Consider the following 18,854-nt stretch of genomic DNA (forward strand, 5'->3'; position numbering starts at 1 on the left):
GCTGTCACCCAAGGACTGGGTGGACTGGGTGGTGCGTGTTCGTGTGGCTGAGGATGGCACGAAAAATAAAGCAACAAGTATGCGCGAGATTCCCAAAACTTCAACCATTATACCAACTGTGCAAACTTGTGCCAGGGGCGAAAGATTCGCCACACGCTATGGCAGCGATTGGGCATGACACGCGCAAACCGTAATGGAGGGGAGGTAGTAGATTTCAACGAATACTTATGGCCTTTTGATCTTCGTAATAAACTAACGGGCACTAGCCAAACAAAGCGTTATTTGATCCGCAGCCATGGCGTAAGGCTTATGTTAAGACAATCCGCGTTAAGGGTCTTGAATTACGCGAACAGCACAGGTCCGACAGAAAGGAGGATATGAGTTGCATCAAACAGTGGAGATTGCTTTGTGTGATTTTCAAACAATAACTTCCTTTTTTTATCATTGAAAGGTTCAGTTTATTTCCGGGCGGTTCAGTGTGTGCTAATTCCCTGTTCCCTGCTCTGTCATTCAGCCATTCCCACGGTTGTGATACGTTCAGCCGACAATCTGCGTACAATCTAGTTCAATCGAACGGAGGCGATCGCTCGGGCGTCGATCAACGACATCAAACGTACTGCGCTAAAAAACTCTGAATGGAGGGTGAAGCCATGCGGGTGTACACTCCCGGATATTCGCTACCGCACGCAGCCGATCCCCAGGACACGATACCGACCAGCTGGAAGTAGTTGGTGGTCGGCACCACCAGCGGCCCACCACTGTCACCCGTGCAAGCGTCTCTGCCCTTGGCACCAGCGCACAGCATACTGCAAAGAGGACGTTACACGTTACTACTGCCAGTACTACGAACGGGCCACGAATTGGCCAGCACGTCGGAAGGAAAGGATCTTACTTATTCGTGATATCCGTATCAATCCACAGCTCCTGGCACGGGATGTTACCAATGACGGGGATCGCTACGGCACGTAGCGTCGGCGAGAGAGTTCCGCCCGTCGATGTGCGACCCCAGCCCGCAACGGTGGGCTGCACCCTATCGGGCACGGCGTAGTTGGCCGGCACCAACGGCACGGAGGCAATGTTCATGTTCGGCGTGAACGGTGTTTTGACGCGCAGCACGGCCACATCGAAATCGAACGTGTCCGGATCATACTTCGGATGGATGAAATTGTCCGTCACAACGAACACTCGGCCACCGGTCGTGCGGCTCGTGCTGCCCGCGTAGATGGTCACCTGCAAAACCGGGCAAACGATGATGATGGCGATGATGATCACGTGCACATTTCTGCGCCCTCTTCCCTTTACTTACCCCGGATAAGGATTTGAACGAGTAGGTACAGTGGGCCCCGGTGGCAGCGTGGAGTGTCGAAATGATCGACGCAGTGCAGATGTGGTTCGAGAATCGTCGCAGTGACGCGACGAACGGATAACGGGCGATCGTGGCCGTCGAGCCGCCGACGATACGCCCATTCTGCAGCCTGTTCTCGACGTCGAAGAAGAAATCGAAGAAGCTCCTGCTTCTCGTCTGCCCATCCACCGCCAACCCAGCTAGGCACACTAAGCCCAAGGACAAGAACACCGCGCGCATCTTACTTGCTGAAGATCTCGGTCAGATCCAACTGATTTCGAACCACATTCTGCCGGGAGGGAAAAGCGTTTCGTGCATTCGTCCCACGCCTTCCAACGCAGCCATTTTTTTCGTTTCGCAGCAGACGACACCGTCAGCTGAGTAAACGCGCGGAAGAGCGTGGCCGTGCGAAAGGTCCGCCGTGTTCCAGCGGTTCATTGCAATACGCGCAACGCCTCTGTTCACTGTTGTGCGCGGCCGCGCGCTGTACGCCAAACGACTGGTAGCTCTCGTGCGCAGTGGCAGCTCGATCGACTTGCTGGCCAGGCAAAGAACACACAGCGATCTGCAAAACAAAACTGCCGTCAAAACATCCCCGATAAGAGCGGGTAGAGGTAGACCCAGAGCGACAATGACGAATGATACGATCTTTACATTGCGAGCCTTTTTTTTACTTTAAAACACGGGAAATGTGTCCCGTGTTCCGAATGCTGACTTACATCGTGCACTCCCCTATCAATTGCCAGGGCGAACTGGTCGCGAACAACAAGCAGAAGAAGAATAAGAAGAAGAAGAAGAAGTTGTGCGAATAATGCGTTTTAAATTTAGATTGCCACTTTACCGATTTACCGGCAAGATTTCCCGGAGTCTCTAGCTGATATGACGTCAAGATGACTTCGGTTTATCGAATGCAGCAGCAGCAGCTACTGCAGAGCAGCTACGGACTACCTCCCATTCTTTTTACGACCTTCTTTTCGTCGAACTTGTCAACAGGGAGCAGGGCAATAAATCCGTGACGAGGTGAGATTTTCCCCAAAAAAACACACGCACCTTAAGCCAAGACTGTATGTTGCCAGCGATAAGACCCAAAACGGAGGCAGGCATTATCTGCCAATGGCAGTGTGCGCGCGAGCAAAGGGACCTAATGCCTGGAATTACCCGGTTTTTATTGATTTCTGTAGCCCGTTATCGTGTCGATCGATTTACCGTGCGCTTGCGATCAGATTGCCAAAAAACGAAACATGCCGCATCGAACATCGGATACTTGACGCGGGTGCCCACCGATAACGGGTGCTGCCGTATAAAAGCTACCGTGCCGCGGCCAGGGAAGTGTATTACTTTCGGGGTCCCAGTACGAGTTAACCATGAAGGCCTTCATCCTGCTGTCGCTGTTCGTTGCCGGCGCTCTGGCTGGCGTTGAGGAGAGCATCTGGCTGTCCAAGCAGGTGCGCCTGGATGCCGGCACCAGCGCCGAGTACAATGGCCGCATCGTCGGCGGCTCGACCGTCCCGATCAGCCAGTTCCCGTACCAGCTGTCGCTGCGCCAGAACGGCAACCACATCTGCGGTGCCTCGGTTATCTCCTCCAACTGGGCTCTGTCCGCTGCTCACTGTACCTTCCCGATGCCGAGCGCTGCCTCCGTAAGTAGTAGCAACCGTCGCGCCAAGCACCACCAAACCCCAGAAACCCCCTTTATGACCTGCCCGTTTTCCCCCTCTTCCCCCATTTCAGATCTCGTTCCGCGGTGGTAGCGACAGCCGTACCGGCGGTGGTGTCATCTTCCAGGCCGCCCAGATCATCAACCACCCGCAGTACAACAGCAACAACCTGAACAACGATGTGTGCGTCATCCGTATCACCACCTCGTTCGTCGGTGCCAACATTGCCCCGATCCGTCTGGTCGCTAGCGGAACCAGCTTCGCTGCCGGCACCAACAGCGTCGTCTCTGGATGGGGTCTGACCTCTCCCGGAGGATCGCTGCCGGTTAACCTACACGCCGTCAACATCCCGGTCGTCGCCCAGGCTACCTGCAGCTCGCAGTGGGGAACTGGACGTATCACCGCCGCGTAAGTATCCTACCGAGGGCCTTGTGGGTTGGGGGTTCAATGGTACATTAACTAATCGACGGATCCCCCATTTCCTCCCTCTCTCTCTCTCTAGCATGGTGTGCGCTGGTGTTCAGGGCCGCGACTCGTGCAACGGTGACAGCGGTGGCCCGCTGGTCACTGGTGGAGCCCAGTTCGGTGTTGTCTCGTGGGGTGCAGTGCAGTGCGGTGGACCTCTTCCGGGAGTGTACGCCAACATTGGTAACGCCGGCATCCGCAGCTTCATCAGCCAGAACACTGGAGTGTAAGAAGCGACTGGTGCGCACTTTCTAACGAGTCAAACGAATGGATAATTAAAACCAAAACGCTAACGCAACAAACGCTTGTCGTACATGTCTTGAGCATAAGACCATTCGGATGATGACATTCTCCTCTGGTTTCCGTATCTCGTTCGGGATGCGACTTATCACACCTGTGAGGCAATAGGTCGATAGGGCTGATGATTCACTAGCTTGTACAGTTTGTACAGATGGGGTTTTTGAGCATCTTGGCGCTATCTAATCAATTGAAACCGACCGTCTTGCCAACAGGTACAGTGATCACCGGTTTGGGGCATCCCAAAATCTCAGCACTGTCTTAGTCTCGGTTCTACAGCGCAGAGGATAACGTTTCAATCATGCGCTACCACACTGTTACACTGCTCTGCACTATCGGCATCGTCTTGGCCAGTGGCTCGGAGGTGGATGTTTGGAGACGGTACAACTCACGCCTGCCCATCGTTGGCTACCGGCAACTTCCATCCCGCGATGGTGCGTCACATGATGGGAAGAGTGCCAGAATCGTTGGTGGACGCGATGCGCCCATAGAAAACTTCCCCTACCAGCTGTCGTTGCGCCGCAGTGGAGTACATGCCTGTGGTGCGTCCGTCATCGCACTGCGGTGGGCATTGTCGGCCGCCCACTGCACCTATCCCGTACCGCAGATGAATGAGGTAAGGTCCTTGGCAGAACAAACTCGGCAGAAACAAGAGCCCGAACAAGTGAGTGCATCCCCTTTTCTTCGCTTCAGATGTCTCTTCGGGCGGGATCTTCAAACCGGTTGGCTGGTGGAACGATCATCCCAATCACCCAGATCATCAACCATCCACTGTTCAGCGAGTACACGATCGAGTACGATGTGTGTGTGCTTCAAACGAGTGCGGAAATGGTGGGACAGTTTATTGTGCCCGTTGTATTGCCCCCTGCAACTAGTGGATTTGCTCCCGGAACCATGGCCAACGCAACCGGGTGGGGTCTTCTGAGCGTGCCGGGCTCACTGCCAGTGCAGCTACAGTACGTAGCGCTGCCTTTAATCTCCCTCGACCAGTGTCGCAATAGCTGGCCCTCAGAGTGGATAACGGAGGAGTAAGTACAACCTGTCTTCCAGGTTGACCCACACACACACTACCACAGCTCATGGCTTTCTCGTTCACCTTCGCAGAATGCTTTGCGCTGGCCAGCCGGGTCGCGATACGTGCGGTGGTGACAGTGGCGGACCACTGGTCATCAACGGCTACCAGATGGGCATCGCGTCCTGGGGCGTATCGGAATGCTCCGGCAACTTGCCATCGGTGTTTGCAAACACTGCCAATCCCACCGTCCGGAGCTTCATTCTAGAGCGCACGGGAGTTTAACACGAATCCCAGCAACTACGCATCGTTCGTACTCTTAGCACCAATGATTGGCTACACCAGTCGTGGTCGTCGCGTTCGTCGTCATCTCTTATCACTCGCGCGTACTGTCGGAAAACATGGGCGGGGAAGCCCCCACATGGACACCCGGCCATCGGCCATGGTCTGCACCGTCGGTCTGCTGCCTTGCAATTCATTATTCGCTATCAGAGCACAATGATAAATCTGTTCCTACCTTATCAGAGCTACTCTTGGCAGCAATAAAGCGCCCCTTCGAGTGTCCAACCCTTTACCTCGCAACATGTGTCCAGAGTTGTGTCTCTAACAACTACCGAAAACGGCTGCTGCCAGTAGTATGGGTGCGAACGCGTAGAAATTATGATTATAAAACCATTTAGATATGATCGACTTCCTGTAGCAAACACGCTGCTGGCCCTGTGAGAAACCAGTCCAGCGGAATTAAGCTTACCCATCTCGAGTATCTAAATCGATGTCTTCTCGGTCTCTGTATTTCGTCCTATTTATTACATCCCTAATTTAGCGGAGAGAAAGAGCACCATTTCCGAAGAGAAAACGAGTCAAACGTTCGCATTCAGCTTAATAAACGCACGCACCTCATCGTTCGTAAGGGAAGTGTAGATGCCCGGAATGTTTACGGCACAGTTGTCCGAGCCCCACGACACTATCCCGATCTGGTAGCCGTTCATTACCAGTGGTCCGCCACTGTCGCCGTAGCATGTTTCCTTCCCGTAAACGCCACTGCCGCCGCAGATTTGTCTGCGAAAGGACATTGTCCGGTGAACGATCATCGCTGAGAGCCGGTAGGCCGGTTACTTACCGATCGGTAAGAGCTTCGATGGTCGAGGTCCAACAGAACTGCTTCTGCTGGAGGTAGATTTCCAGCGATTGCAGTATCAGCGGCTCGTACCCATCGGCATCCGCCAAGCCCCAGCCCGTCACGACCGCGGCCGACGGTATCGGATAGTACGTGTTGGTGTTGGCCAGCGTTACCGCCCGTATCGGATCGATGAAGAAACTTTCCCGCACATGGGTCACGGACACATCGTAGTCCAGCGTGCGTCGGTCAAACTTTGGATGCAGCAGGTAGTACTCGGCATGGAAAATGTAACCACCCGCCAGCCGATGCGGCGTCCCACCGCGAAACGTTATCTACGGGAAAGGGAACGGAAAGCCGTACACACGCGTACCAGAAAAGCACTTCAAGGCGATGGAAATGTTCCCACACTTACAGCGGACGGGTACAACGCCTCATCCAGACAGTGGGCCGCACTCAGTGCCCATCGTTCCGCTATAACCGAGGCACCGCAGATATGCGTTCCCTCGAGGCGCAGCGACAGCTGATAGGGGTAAGATTCGATGGCCACACTCTCGCCGCCGAAAATGAACGGACTGGGTACGTTTAAATCCTGTCTCGGGCGCTCAAACTTCAGCGTCTCGTTCCTCGGCCACAGGTGATACTTGCGCAGCAGACGAAACAGGTCGGGCTGCCGCGAATAGTAGTACTTGTTGTAATCTGCAATTCAAACCGCAAACCGGTCAATTCAAACGGCACTCTCCGGCTCAAACTCACGATCTATCGATTTACCGACGGTCATACACAGCACACCGCCAACTAGTGCAGCCAGCAGTAGCAGCTGGCGCATTTTTCCCCGGTTCACCCAGTCTACAGCGCGTCGGTATTGAAGCACAACGCACCCCAAAAACCTTACTCTGGTGCGATTATTCTCGACTTAATGAACGCGCCCACAGGCAGCGATGAGACTTATATCAAATAACTGACCAAAATCTCTGCTCTGGTTTATCTAGCACGCGGCTTGGTAAACAGAAGATACGGTCTGGCTGAGCTGGCCGCTTTATCGCGGAAGGATGCTGGATGGACCGGGCCCGTCAGCCCGATAACTATTCCCGCACGTCATGGTTGGAGTTGCAGACGATTGTACCGCCCAATACACTCTACAAAGCGAGCTCCAGCAGTGGATGCTCTCTCTGTTGTCTAGTGCCTTCATAGCCTTTACCTCTCAGCAAACGACCAACACAACAGCCGCATCACGACGTCACAACCTAAAAACTCGTCTACCTAAATTTGACGCTTATCAACAGAGGCAGAGCAAAAAAAATGGAAGAACGAGGCCGCTTTCCACTGTTTGTTCAACCGTCTACCGAGCCCTCCCGGTTTTCGAATGTGTAACACGCGTGCAGGGTGCAATGTACCAAAACACATCAATGAATTTGAAAACATCCGCCATGTGGCGTGTGTCTTTCTGTGCTCAACCGGTCGCCGCCTGTGCCATGCGCCGCTGATCGTTGTTTATCTGCTGTCGAATAAAGTCTCTCACACTTCTGTGGGATAGCCGGGTGTAGATGGCCGGTGCGGTGCCGCCACACTCGTTTATGAGGAACGATACGATGCCTATTTGCCGCTGGTCGTACACCAAGGGACCTCCGCTATCTCCGACGCAAAACGAGCGTCCGACGCTGCCAGCGCACATCATGCTGATCACATGCAAAGGAAATAGATAGAACATACGATCAGCAAAAGCTGGTAGGAAGGGGGATATAATACATGCATAAACTAGCACACTGTACCTTCCGGAGGAGGTCATATAATTCGCTGCCTGGTCGGTGCAATTCTTCGTGGACCAAACTTTCACCGCCAGGGAACGCAGGTTCGGTACGAAGTTGCCGTTCGATTCTGTCGCTCCCCAGCCAGTAACGATGGCTAGCTCGCCGCTCGGAATCGTTCCACTGCTCGTAGGCTGTATGATGCCAATGTTGGGCTTATTCTGAAACGTTCCATCAATCCGCAGAACACACACATCAAAGTCTAGATTCGAATCGTCGTAGTCGGGATGTATGACTAGCTTCTTCACCGGGAACACTATTCCACCCTCTTCCAGCGTCGAGCTTCCTCCTCGGACAGTGAGCTACATGGAAGGAGAAGAAAATACACGTGTTAGTACAACGCCTTCACACCTTTCCCCTTCTGCGGCCAACCCATACACTTACATCCGTTTCGTTCGTTCCGATACAGCAATGGCCAGCGGTAAGGGCCAGCCGGGGAGCCACTGCCGATGCTCCACAAATGTGATATCCATCGTACTCGAGGGACAGTTGATAGGGGAACTGACCGATGTATACCTCCCAGCCACCAACAATGCGCCCGGTGGCACGTGCTGGTGCTGGTGCGGCTTCACGCCCCAGCACTCCTTCCCCAGCGATCGCAGCGACAACGATTAGCTGCAGCAACGGCGCCATCATCCCGTATCATAGCGCAAGTTTATGCGGATGAACTGATTTATACCACACTCTGTGCCGATCTCTTGCACAACACACACGCACGCGAGCGCGCACACACATGTCCCGCATGCCAGCAGCACTTTCCGGGACAGCTGTACAAATTGTTCTAAATATGTTGCTCTCTCGGCCGCTGGAGGCAGGCGGTAAACAGAGTGAGTGGAAGCGAAACTGCGTGCGTGCGAATAGTCGGGTACAGGTGGCAACCAAAAAACGCGACCAATGCTGGTATTACCATCGTTGTACACTTTATTTCGAGACTCCCCCATCTTACAGCATTACACTTTCGATTGGTGTACACGCGAGCTTACATTAGGCGACACTTCGCGAGTGAAGTGTGTTAAATCGCGCTGACAAGACCAGAGCTAAGATCGATTCTTGAAATGCATCCTTATGCCCGTGTTAATACTTGGCGTGTTACTTGTGTGTGTTTGTGTGATTAGAGACACCTGAGACTAACGTAAATAAATAAGGCCAGCCAGCTACGCGCGCTGCCGGTCGTGTGATTCGCTTTGCAAATGTGTTATAAACGTAAAATAGTAACATGCTTCACATGCTTGTTGCGCGTGCAACGTAAAGCTAAAAACCGCCGCAAGGAAAAACTAAATAGCTTAACACAAAACATACGCACACATACATATAGAGTTTTCGCTTAAATTAAAGGCTTCGTCGATTCGATTTCGGGGCGATTTCGCACGCGATCGCACGTCGCTGACTATTACTTTCGTTTGGATTTGAATATTAGCTGCGGCTCGGAGCGGAGCGAATCCGTGAGATAGAGCGTTTTGGTCACCTGCTGAAAGTAGCGCTTTTCGTTCGGCGAGTTTATTGTGTAAACAATAGGCCGAACGCCGACGTTCTTCCACAGCGTTGAGATTTGTCTACAAAAGGTGTGCAAAATGAAGGTCAATCCGGGTGGCCGTTGGGCAGTGCGCGTCTCGGTCGCTATACTTACGCGTTAAATTCATCCTTATGAATAAAGACTAGACTAACACCGATCACCGGTGCTATGATGTTTCGATAGATGGCACCTACAATGGATAGCAGGATGGTCGAGGTATTCAGATAGCGTGGCAGTATAGTAAAGCAGGACTTTTCCATCCACAAACCGCACACCAGATCCGGACATTGTTGACGAAGCTGGAAGGGGAAAGAGATTAGTGCCGCTGCCAGCAGTGTTGTTTCGTGTTCTGTCCAGTGAACTTACCTGATAGATTGCTGTCGGTGATGCACAGCAGAAAATGATCCGTTTCGTAAAGATGGGACACTTGGCGGCCGTCTCGCGAACAATCTCCAACAGTGCGGAGTTCGTTTGGGACGCTCGCAGCAGCACGGTCACCTCCGAGGATTCTAGCAGCTTCAACAGTCTTTCGAACGTCAGTACCTTCTCCTTCTGGAACAGTTGGCTGCATTGTGTGGGAAAGTAATCGAACTTAATTAACTTGACTGAACAGTAGGCGCCGGTAACCATCCATCGGCAGCCGTGTCGCTCCCACTTACCCTAGCGGATGGTGTTCGGTGATGTTGAAGCTTTCGAAGAAACTGAACGGCAGCTTGTGAATCGGTTCGGTCACGTTGGCCTTTTCGAGTGTCGATTTGTGGAGGATGATCGGCTTGCCGTCGCTGGTAATGCTGAGATCGAGCAGAATCTTTTGACACCGTTGCGCCAGACACTGGTTAATGGCGGCCAGCGAGTTTTCCGGCGCGTCAAAAGCCCCGCCCCGATGGACGACCGGCCAGTACAGTGCCTCGCTGGCCTCCTTGCCCTTTTCGCTCTTCGACAGCATGGACAGCACGACATCGTCGGCGGGTGAGTTGAGCTTCACAAACTTCGACCCAATGCAGACGAGGAAGAGCAGCAGCATCAACCAGGGAATACCGACCGAGGCAAAGTTGCAGCACAGCCAGAGCGTGTTCACCACGAAGGTGCAGCACGTTGCCAGGAACCAAAACAATTGATAAAGCATTTTGCACACTTTAAAGATTGTCGCTAAATACATGCGGAAAGGGAATATGCAGCCAGGGGGGGAGACGGGGACGGGGAGCACACGTTTTGGCTGATGAACCTCCTCCTGCCTGTCCACAGACCACACAGTTCGTGTTTTGTCGTTCGCCGCTGCGCTACAAACGCGTTTTCGCACTGTTTTTACAACATTTTGCTATTTCGTAACATTTGTTTTCTTGGTTCGAGCGAGGTGGCCGGTAGCGCCTCTTGCTTTGCAAGGTGCGTTTTGTTCTTTTTCGAGTGCACTAGCCAATTGGCTAATTTTACGGCAGCTTAACGAAAAAACAAGGAGAAAAGTAAATGTTTACTCATGTTTCTTTTTTTTCGTTCCTTTCCTGTAATGTATAGAAAAACAGGTCATGTCATCGATACTCTATTGGCAGTTACCGAACCGCATACGGTACAGGCTCACCGTGCGCATTTTCTTCCGTAGGTAATTTATGTTTTCACTTATCGGGACGTGCTGAGCAATACAAGATTTTTCCGGGTTTTTTTAAAGCTATGTGATGCTTTCTTGACTCTTAAGGAATTGTCCGCTTGTTTAAGCTTTATATGGATGTTAAGAAAAGGCTAAACAGAAATTCCTATTGGATTTGTCCAATAAGGGTGCCGAGGAGCCAAATTTTCATCCCCTAAGTTCCTTTCTCCTCAAGAAAGAGTCAAATCGTAAACCTATTCCCTGAAAATCTCTGTATACATTTCGTTTGGAATAGCCATAAGTTAAAAAGAAAAAATCCACGCGAATTATTCAACAAGATTAAATGGGTTCATACGTTCATTCTTTTCAATATGCTAACGATACGATTTAAGAATCTAACAAGAAAAACAATTTTCCACAATCGACTGCGATTTGTTGAATCTTTTTGTTTTCGAACATGGTGCATTGCCTTCCGACATTTCGGATTGTTATTTCCGACACATTTCTGACATCTGGGATTTCTTTGTTGTTTGACGCCAGCTTAGAAAAGGTTGGCTCGACGGAACAACGCGTAAATACATGATGCTCCGAAGGAATTCAGTCATTTATTTCCTGTTTTATACCCAGAAAAGTCTCTCTTCTTGTAGTAAAAGACATTTATTAACCCATAAAAATGGTAGATCATTCCAAGGCACCATTTAAACGATATATTTATGCATTTACATATCTGCACGTGTACTGTCAAAACCCGATGCATCAAATGTCAACGGACGAGACGCCATGCACCGACCCGTTTTGTTAACCGCACCTGGCTTGACATTTAACAAAATTTGACAAATTTCCAGAAAAAGTCGATTTCGGAGCGTTTCTTCAATTTTTTTGTGCAGAATATTCGATGTAAGCAGTGAAACGTGCGGATGAAAACTGGACGCAAAGTGAGCATGACTCTCGGTGGAAGTGATTCCGCGTGTTAAAAGCACTCCGCAAACCCGCCACGAGCATTAACTGCACACTTTTCGGTCGACCCGTAACGGGGAGCTCGCGCTTGTGCCGTCTCATTTGGTGCCCGGGAGCTGCAGCTTCCGTCGAAAGAAATGTCTTCAGAGTTCGATAAGTTCAACGAGTGTTTGAAGGCTTCCTTCTGGAAGAATGTGAAAAACAATCGCGCCGAGCGGAAGGCGAACGGCACGGCGATCAAGGTGGAACCAAAGCCAGAACCGAAAAATGAATCCGAACCAGGGCCGAGGCAGACGGTGGTGGCGGTGCCGCAGCAGCAGCAGCCCCAGCCCCAACCACAGGCGCAGCTGCAGCAGCGGCCCACGCCCGTGCCCGTGCCCGTTGCCCCCGCTGTTGTTTACAACAGCATTAAGTGTGAGCCGACGGTAAATGCATCACTCCAGGAGCTGCTGGAAAAAGATCCGAAATGTGAAGAGTATGATGACTACATACCGCCGCGGGCGCCCAAAACGCCACCCATCGAGGACTACGATGACATGATGCCGCGGCCGCAGACGCCAATGGAAATTCCCAACATGGAAGATGTGGTGGACGTTTCCGACTCGCCGGAGCGCTCCAGCCGTCGGGCGATCGATAAGTCGCTCTCGAAAGAAAACAAATCGGACGAGCTGCTGCAGGAAAAGCTGTGGCAGTACTTCGGTCATCGTGATTTTAAGAGTCAGCTGCAAAAAGAAGCCATCGAAACCATCATCGCAAGTACGTACCAGAAGGGTTGGTTACAAACACACATACGCACACGCGCACATACAGCGCAATTCGGTTGCAAAGATGTACTTACACACTAACGTTTTCTCTCCCTCTCTCTCCCTCGCTCTCCCTCGCTCTCCCTACGCTAGGAACGCGCGATGTGTACGTCTCGATGCCCACCGGAGCGGGAAAGTCGCTCTGCTTCCAGCTTCCGGGCGTGATGCAGGATAATAAGGTAACGATAGTATTCTCCCCACTGCTAGCACTGATCAAGGATCAGCTGGACACATTGGCTCGCATTAAGATACCGGCCGATTCGATCAACTCGAAAATGGGCGTCCGAGACCGGGAGCGGGTCATCAATGACCTGAAGAGCGTCAAGACGGACATACGCTTTCTGTATATCACGCCCGAGCAGGCCAATACTGCCACGTTCAAGGACATCATGCAGCACCTGGTGAAGTTCCGGAAGGTGGCGTACGTGGTGGTGGACGAGGCGCACTGCGTCAGCGAGTGGGGGCACGATTTCCGGCCCGACTACCTGAAGCTGGGCAATCTGCGGGCGGAGTATCCGTCCGTGCCGTGGATTGCCCTGACGGCCACCGCCTCCAAGCAGGTGGTGGAGGACATATTCCGCAACCTGCGGCTGAAGGAACCGGTGGCCAAGTTCAAGACGCCCTGCTTCCGACACAATCTCTACTACGACGTAGTGTTCAAAAACTCCATCCAAGACGATTTCCTGCATTTGAAGGACTACATCGAAGGCATCCTCGGGAAACAGGACGAAGTGAAGCCGGTAAGTGGACCTGGAACAGTGACTACAGCTCGGAGCGTACCGTGCATGAATGGATTGTTATTTGGAGTCTGGTTTTTGGGTGTTTTTTTTTCAGAGCAAACGAGCGTGTGGAATTATTTACTGCCGTACGCGCGAAAATACGGAGCGTGTGGCGACCAACCTGACTAAGCTCGGGCTACGCACCGTGCCGTACCACGCCGGTCTGAAGCAGTCCGAGCGCGACCAGGTGCAGGAGGACTGGATGGAGGGCAAGTACGTCGCGATAGCGGCGACCATCAGCTTCGGCATGGGCGTCGACAAGGGCTCGGTGCGGTTCGTTATCCACTGGGACAACCCGCAGAACGTGGCCGCCTACTACCAGGAGTCGGGCCGGGCCGGGCGCGACGGCAAGAAGTCGTTCTGCCGCATTTACCACTGTCGCGATGGGTGCAAGTCGATCGAGTTTCTGCTGCGGCAGGACCTGCAGAAGAGCAAGGACACGCCGAAGGAGGAAAGTGCCAAGCAGGCTGTGAAAAACTTTGAGAAAATGGTCGAGTTTTGTGAGAGTGCGCGCTGCCGGCACCGGCTCTTCACCGACTACTTTGGTGACGATCCGCCCGACTGTCGCAACATGTGCGACGTGTGCACCAACCCGAAGAAGGTGCAGAAGGCGATCGACTACTTTCAGCAGCTGGCCTACACGGGCAAGCTGAAAACGATGACGGCCTACGACGACGACCCGTCCGATCTGTACGGCGGCGGCCGCAAGGGCTACGACAACGATTACTACGACGGGTCGGGCAGCAGCTACAACAGCGAGGGGCGCGAAACGAAGCGCAAGCAGAGCGAGTCGGCCCTGCTGATCCAGAAGCAGTTCATGCTGCGGAAGGCGGCCGCCGCGAAGGACATGAGCATGCAGCGAACGGCCACGATCGGGCGGGTAAAGTTTGCCATGCAAACGCCAGTGAAAGTGAGCGGCCTAACGATTGCGACGCGCGAAACGTACGTCACCTCGCTGGCCGACTTGATGAAGAAAAATGTGGAAACCTGCAAAGGCGTCGACGAGCCGGACTACAGTCTAGTGTACAAGGACTTTGAGGACATTGCGGTCGAGATGGAGTACGAGGCGTTCACGAAAAACACCGTCAAAAGTTTGTACCACCGAGCGATTGTTAAGCAGGTAAGTTTGCATTTCCATTTTCTACTGTCTCGTCGATTTCGTTCTTTAGTTATCCTCCGTGACCTCTCTCCCTCACACACACACAGTTACACATGCACACACATACAAGCACACTCTGCCTTCCTAACTCCCCTGTACTTTGCTCTGATCCCTGGGAGGAGAGCGCGATGTGTTGTTGGTGTTGTGTGTTGTTGTTGATTTCGAAGCTTGAGTTACATGTTTTCACACGACTCCTTTTGTTCTGTTTTTCACATACGTCCTAGGACATATGGCCCTCTTAGTAAACAATCAAAGATACTTATTTACCATCATTCCTCCTATCAGTTTGCGGAAACTTTCAATCAATTTGCGTTTATTTTCGCTTTTTGTGGATCAATTCAATTGTGCGAGTATTACAATCCATTTCAATCTGCGACTATCAACGAGAACAAGTATTTCCAAATGCTCTATGCTAAATCGAGAATGTAGAAGCAGCAGCAGTAGCAGCAGCAGCAGAAGCAACTCCAACACAGCATGATGCCAGCGCGATCGTTTCGTTAGGGAAGCAGCAGCACCATCAGCAGCAACCCTGCGTCAACGAAAAGCCGTCAATGCCCGATTGTGTCCGCCTCCGCCCCGTAAGCTTCCGTTATCTCAATCCAACCAACCACCAGCAAACGTGGTGCCTGGGGTTTACCACGCACCATCAGCTTCAAACAGGCGTGTGTCGCTGGTATCAGTTTCAATCGTCATCTCAACCAACTCGTCTTTCTTCTGTCGATTCACTGTCGTGTCGGCCGGCCGGCTGGCTGGCGTTCGCCAAACAAACCCTGGTAACACACACAATGGTCAACGATCAGTTCAATCCATCACCACCACCACCACCACCATCTTGCCCTGCACGTCGCTACTACCAATCAATGAATGCCAAGAAAGGCGAAGCACACGTTCAGATGCATACCAGGTATTGTTGCCAACGCCCAACACTCCGGCGGGCTACACCTCTCTTCCTCGCCGAGGAAACGCAAACCTTGTATATTGTATACTACCTTTTCTCTACCCCCGAACGCAGTATAACCGAGCTCGAAGAGACAAAAATTTAAGTAAATTAACCTTTTTTTTGCAATCGGCGGACGGGCGAGCGTGAAACTTGTTCATTGCGTACAGATATATTTTCGGAACGTGTCAAAATTTCACCCTACTTTCTCTCTCTCTCTCTCCCTCTCTGTAACAACAATCCACAACAATACACTTCCTTGATGCAGTGGCAAATGGAGCGCTAATGCATCGGGGAATGTTCAATCTGACCGCTAACTGTAACCCATGTCTGTGTCTGTTCCCGTAGGTGACGTCGCTAAAGTCGGCCGTAGCCGATAAAGTGCTGCATCCGCGGGTGAAGGAGTACTGTCCCAAGCATCGGGCCAACCTGGGCGGCGACTACCGGACGATCGAGGCCGATCTGAAGCGTAAGTACGGCGACAGCGTGGTGGACGAGCTACGTTCGGACGGGCACGAGAAAAAGCACGACGGGCACCATCATCACCACCATCATCACCATCGCCGGAGCGGCGAGCGCAACGGGGATCGGAAGCGCAGCTCCAAGTTTTTGTCGAAAACGGGCAGCTCGCGTGACCGGGACGGGCTCAGCCAGCCGGCGATCAGTTCCTACTTCGGTGCGAAGAACAGCACTGGCGGCGCGTCTTCTTCCACCGCACTGGGCGGTGGTGGGGGCGCCGGCAGCTCCTCCGGGCTCATGACGATCGACGACGGTGACATGTGGGACGATGATCAGCTGAAGGATGGAGGACGCGGTTCGGGCAGTGCGAAACTGGCCCCACCGGAACCGTCCACATTGTCGCTGATCCGTTCGCCCCAGTCACCGCCTACGTCACCGATTTCGCCGCGTTCGCCCCGATCGCCCCGGTCGCCGCGATCTCCACAATCTCCTCCGTCATCGCGGAGATCACCCCGTTCGCCCCGATCGCCCCGCTCACCTACATCACCCCGATCTCCGTCCGTGGAGTACGTTTCGAATGATGCGTACGCGGAGACAAAAGCGCGCCGTGTCAGCGAGCACGGAGAGCGGCAGCACCGATCGCACTCGCGAACGACCTCGAAGGATCGTACGTATCGCGAGCGGTCTCGATCCGGCTCGGGAGGCGGCTACTCGAGCGAGCGATCGAGGACGAAGCAGAAAGCGCATAAGCGTTCGCGCGAAAGCAGTCGATCGTACTCGCGGGAACGATCCTACTCGTACCGATCGGGAAGCTCTCGCTCGCGGGACTGGGAGGAGGACGAGGTGGCGAGGCGTCGCAAGCGCAAGTACGCGGAGGAGGAGGAGTACGAGCGCGAGTACGAGCGGGTGCCGTCCAAGTCCCGCGTGTACGAAGACGAGTACGAGACGAACAGCAAGCAGCAGCAGCAGCAGCAGCAGCAGCAACAGCACCATCATCCCTCGCGACGACCCCCATCGCCGGAGGAAGAATTCAGCTACGCTGCGCCGAAAAAGCGAATATCGCACTATGCAGGCGAGAACAGTGGGTCCGCCGGTGCAGGGTACGGGGGTAAAAGCTCCGCCTACGGAACTGCCGGAGGTTCGTCTTCCTACAACAGCTACCTACCGGGCAAGGGGTCGGGCGGTGGTGGCGGTGGCGGTTCATCGCAGATGCTCAACAATGAAGACATGTGGGACGATGATCCGAAACCGTCGTCATCGAACAGCCGACCAAAGGAGCAACCACCTTCCACGCCAGCATCGCCACCGCCCCCGTCATCGCCGCCACCGATGTCACCCTCGCCGGAGCCGGAGTACATGCACACGAAGTACGTACCGTCGTCGCCACCGCATCGGCCACCTTCCCCCGCATCACCACCGCCCCAGGCAACGATACATCACGACAAGCACTCGATGCGCACGTACGACCACCGCTCACCGTACGACGCGTCGCTCGATCCCCGCCTGGCCGGTACACCGAAGAGTCCGCCCTACGCCCAGCTGGCCGGTGGCGGCTCCTCCCTGTCCTCCGTGTCCGGCGTGAAACCCTCGACCTCGGCCCAGTTCACAACGGCCGCTCAGCTGCACCTCAATTCCCTACAGAGCAAGGCATCCTCCTTACCAGTGAGCACGATTCAGTCGGGTGGAGGAGGAGGCGGCGGAGCGGCCGCCGGTGGCATTGCGGGAGGATTAAAGCAGTCCGGCTGCATGAATGCAGTTACCACGAACAACAGTGTGGCCGGCGGCCCGTCTGCCTGCGGCGGTGGCTCGTCCAACGCTCAACAGCTCCTGTCCGGCTCGTCCGGGCACACGCCGGGAGGGGCGCCCGATTCCGCCGGCTCGACGCCGTCCGGCTCCCAGCTGGCCGAGATGGAGAAGAAGAAGAAAAATCTAGCCAGCTGCGTCATACACTACCTGATGCCGTACTATCGCGATCAGAAGATCGAGACGAAGGAGCTGTTCAAGGGGCTGGCGCGGAAGATTTCGCACAAATTTTTCGAAGCCGATGTTACTGGTAGGTCTCAACCGCGGTCGTCCATTTCCTTCCCTTTACTGAGCGACTTTTTTTCTTTCTTTCTCGTTTTCTAGCGGAGCGCAAGGTGAAGAAGTACATCGACGACATGATGGCCCACAAAGGAATCATCTCAAGCGAGGCGGATTTTCCCAAATAGAAACGACGCAAGGCGCGAACGCGCGCATACAAGTCCCGTTCGTATAGGCGCCGTTCGCGCTGATCCTCCGACGCGGTAAGCTCGGGCAGGTTGGACGAGCAGGATCGTCGTCGTCGTTGTCTATATGGTGTAATTTAACGAACGTGTACTGTACATACTAGTGGATAAGCAGGCTGTAACAACCCTCTCTGAACTACCTTGCATGACCCCAAAAGTAGAAAGCGCGCGCGCCCAGTGGCCGGAGAGCGGAGAAAAGTGCATATTCCAATTGTTATAGCGTGTCAGGATTTAGCAAACGGCCACACTCTCCAGCAGCGCGGTCGAGGCGCCTTTACTGAGCCGAAACTAGCAGCAAACCCCGCAGCAGGACCTTTCCCCCCGCCCCACAATGCCATTTGATGATGATGATGATGATCATGTTCTTCGTTCGAACGATGGCGGTGACCGTATTGAAGATTGAGGAGAAGGATTTTTTTTTTAAATTGTGTATTTGTCCACCACTATACTGCCGGGGGTGTGCGTGTGTGTGTGTGTGCGCGCGCGTCTCGGTGAATGTGTGGTGGATCGGATCACCTCCGTTAACCGTTTTCTTTTTATATTAAAGAGCATAAGCTAAAAGTGGCGCCCACCCTCTGATTGCACACACACACTCACACACAGACACACAGAGACACAAAAATTACTTATAGCGTGCGCGCGTTCGCCCGACGAACCTGTAAGTTTGTGTGAATAAAGATACAATTCAGATGATAA

The 18,854-nt window shown here is 53.3% G+C and overlaps 6 protein-coding genes across 8 annotated transcripts; 3 read left to right on the forward strand and 3 right to left on the reverse strand.

Moving 5' to 3' along the window:
* Positions 1–452: 452 nt before the first annotated feature.
* On the reverse strand, positions 453–6,894 carry LOC120896353 (transmembrane protease serine 9-like). Its single transcript, XM_040300400.1, has 7 exons — positions 6,666–6,894; positions 6,310–6,593; positions 5,898–6,229; positions 5,644–5,836; positions 1,307–1,606; positions 893–1,230; positions 453–806 (listed from the first exon to the last, which is right to left on the reverse strand). The coding sequence occupies exons 1-7, from the start codon at positions 6,721–6,723 to the stop codon at positions 608–610; spliced, it is 1,704 nt and encodes a 567-aa protein (XP_040156334.1). The 5' UTR covers positions 6,724–6,894; the 3' UTR covers positions 453–607.
* Positions 2,660–3,770, forward strand: LOC120897480 (trypsin alpha-3-like). The gene is made up of 3 exons (XM_040302410.1): positions 2,660–2,985; positions 3,077–3,411; positions 3,506–3,770. The coding sequence occupies exons 1-3, from the start codon at positions 2,710–2,712 to the stop codon at positions 3,696–3,698; spliced, it is 804 nt and encodes a 267-aa protein (XP_040158344.1). The 5' UTR covers positions 2,660–2,709; the 3' UTR covers positions 3,699–3,770.
* LOC120897477 (trypsin-7-like) lies at positions 3,898–5,470 on the forward strand. Its single transcript, XM_040302407.1, has 3 exons — positions 3,898–4,381; positions 4,459–4,793; positions 4,870–5,470. Exons 1-3 carry the CDS (start codon positions 4,067–4,069, stop codon positions 5,060–5,062), a joined length of 843 nt encoding a protein of 280 aa, XP_040158341.1. The 5' UTR covers positions 3,898–4,066; the 3' UTR covers positions 5,063–5,470.
* A 410-nt stretch (positions 6,895–7,304) lies between the features above and the next one.
* On the reverse strand, positions 7,305–8,478 carry LOC120897479 (trypsin 3A1-like). Its single transcript, XM_040302409.1, has 3 exons — positions 8,087–8,478; positions 7,667–8,004; positions 7,305–7,573 (listed from the first exon to the last, which is right to left on the reverse strand). Exons 1-3 carry the CDS (start codon positions 8,336–8,338, stop codon positions 7,348–7,350), a joined length of 816 nt encoding a protein of 271 aa, XP_040158343.1. The 5' UTR covers positions 8,339–8,478; the 3' UTR covers positions 7,305–7,347.
* A 119-nt stretch (positions 8,479–8,597) lies between these two features.
* Positions 8,598–10,716, reverse strand: LOC120897475 (glycerophosphodiester phosphodiesterase 1). The gene is made up of 4 exons (XM_040302405.1): positions 9,875–10,716; positions 9,582–9,780; positions 9,330–9,514; positions 8,598–9,255 (listed from the first exon to the last, which is right to left on the reverse strand). The coding sequence occupies exons 1-4, from the start codon at positions 10,372–10,374 to the stop codon at positions 9,093–9,095; spliced, it is 1,047 nt and encodes a 348-aa protein (XP_040158339.1). The 5' UTR covers positions 10,375–10,716; the 3' UTR covers positions 8,598–9,092.
* Positions 10,717–11,642: 926 nt separating this feature from the next.
* On the forward strand, positions 11,643–18,854 carry LOC120897473 (ATP-dependent DNA helicase Q5). 3 transcript variants are annotated; one of them, XM_040302399.1, is made up of 5 exons: positions 11,643–12,510; positions 12,651–13,297; positions 13,392–14,456; positions 15,781–17,944; positions 18,019–18,854. In XM_040302399.1, the coding sequence occupies exons 1-5, from the start codon at positions 11,892–11,894 to the stop codon at positions 18,099–18,101; spliced, it is 4,578 nt and encodes a 1,525-aa protein (XP_040158333.1). In that variant the 5' UTR covers positions 11,643–11,891; the 3' UTR covers positions 18,102–18,854. The 3 variants fall into 3 exon arrangements, 2 of the variants coding, with proteins under 2 accessions (XP_040158333.1, XP_040158334.1); XR_005738532.1 differs by lacking the exon at positions 18,019–18,854 and having other exon boundaries at positions 13,392–15,399; positions 15,781–15,896; XM_040302400.1 differs by lacking the exon at positions 18,019–18,854 and having other exon boundaries at positions 14,720–15,892.

The sequence above is a fragment of the Anopheles arabiensis genome, chromosome 2 (assembly GCF_016920715.1).
Source record: "Anopheles arabiensis isolate DONGOLA chromosome 2, AaraD3, whole genome shotgun sequence".
In the NCBI taxonomy this organism is placed as follows: domain Eukaryota; kingdom Metazoa; phylum Arthropoda; class Insecta; order Diptera; family Culicidae; genus Anopheles; species Anopheles arabiensis.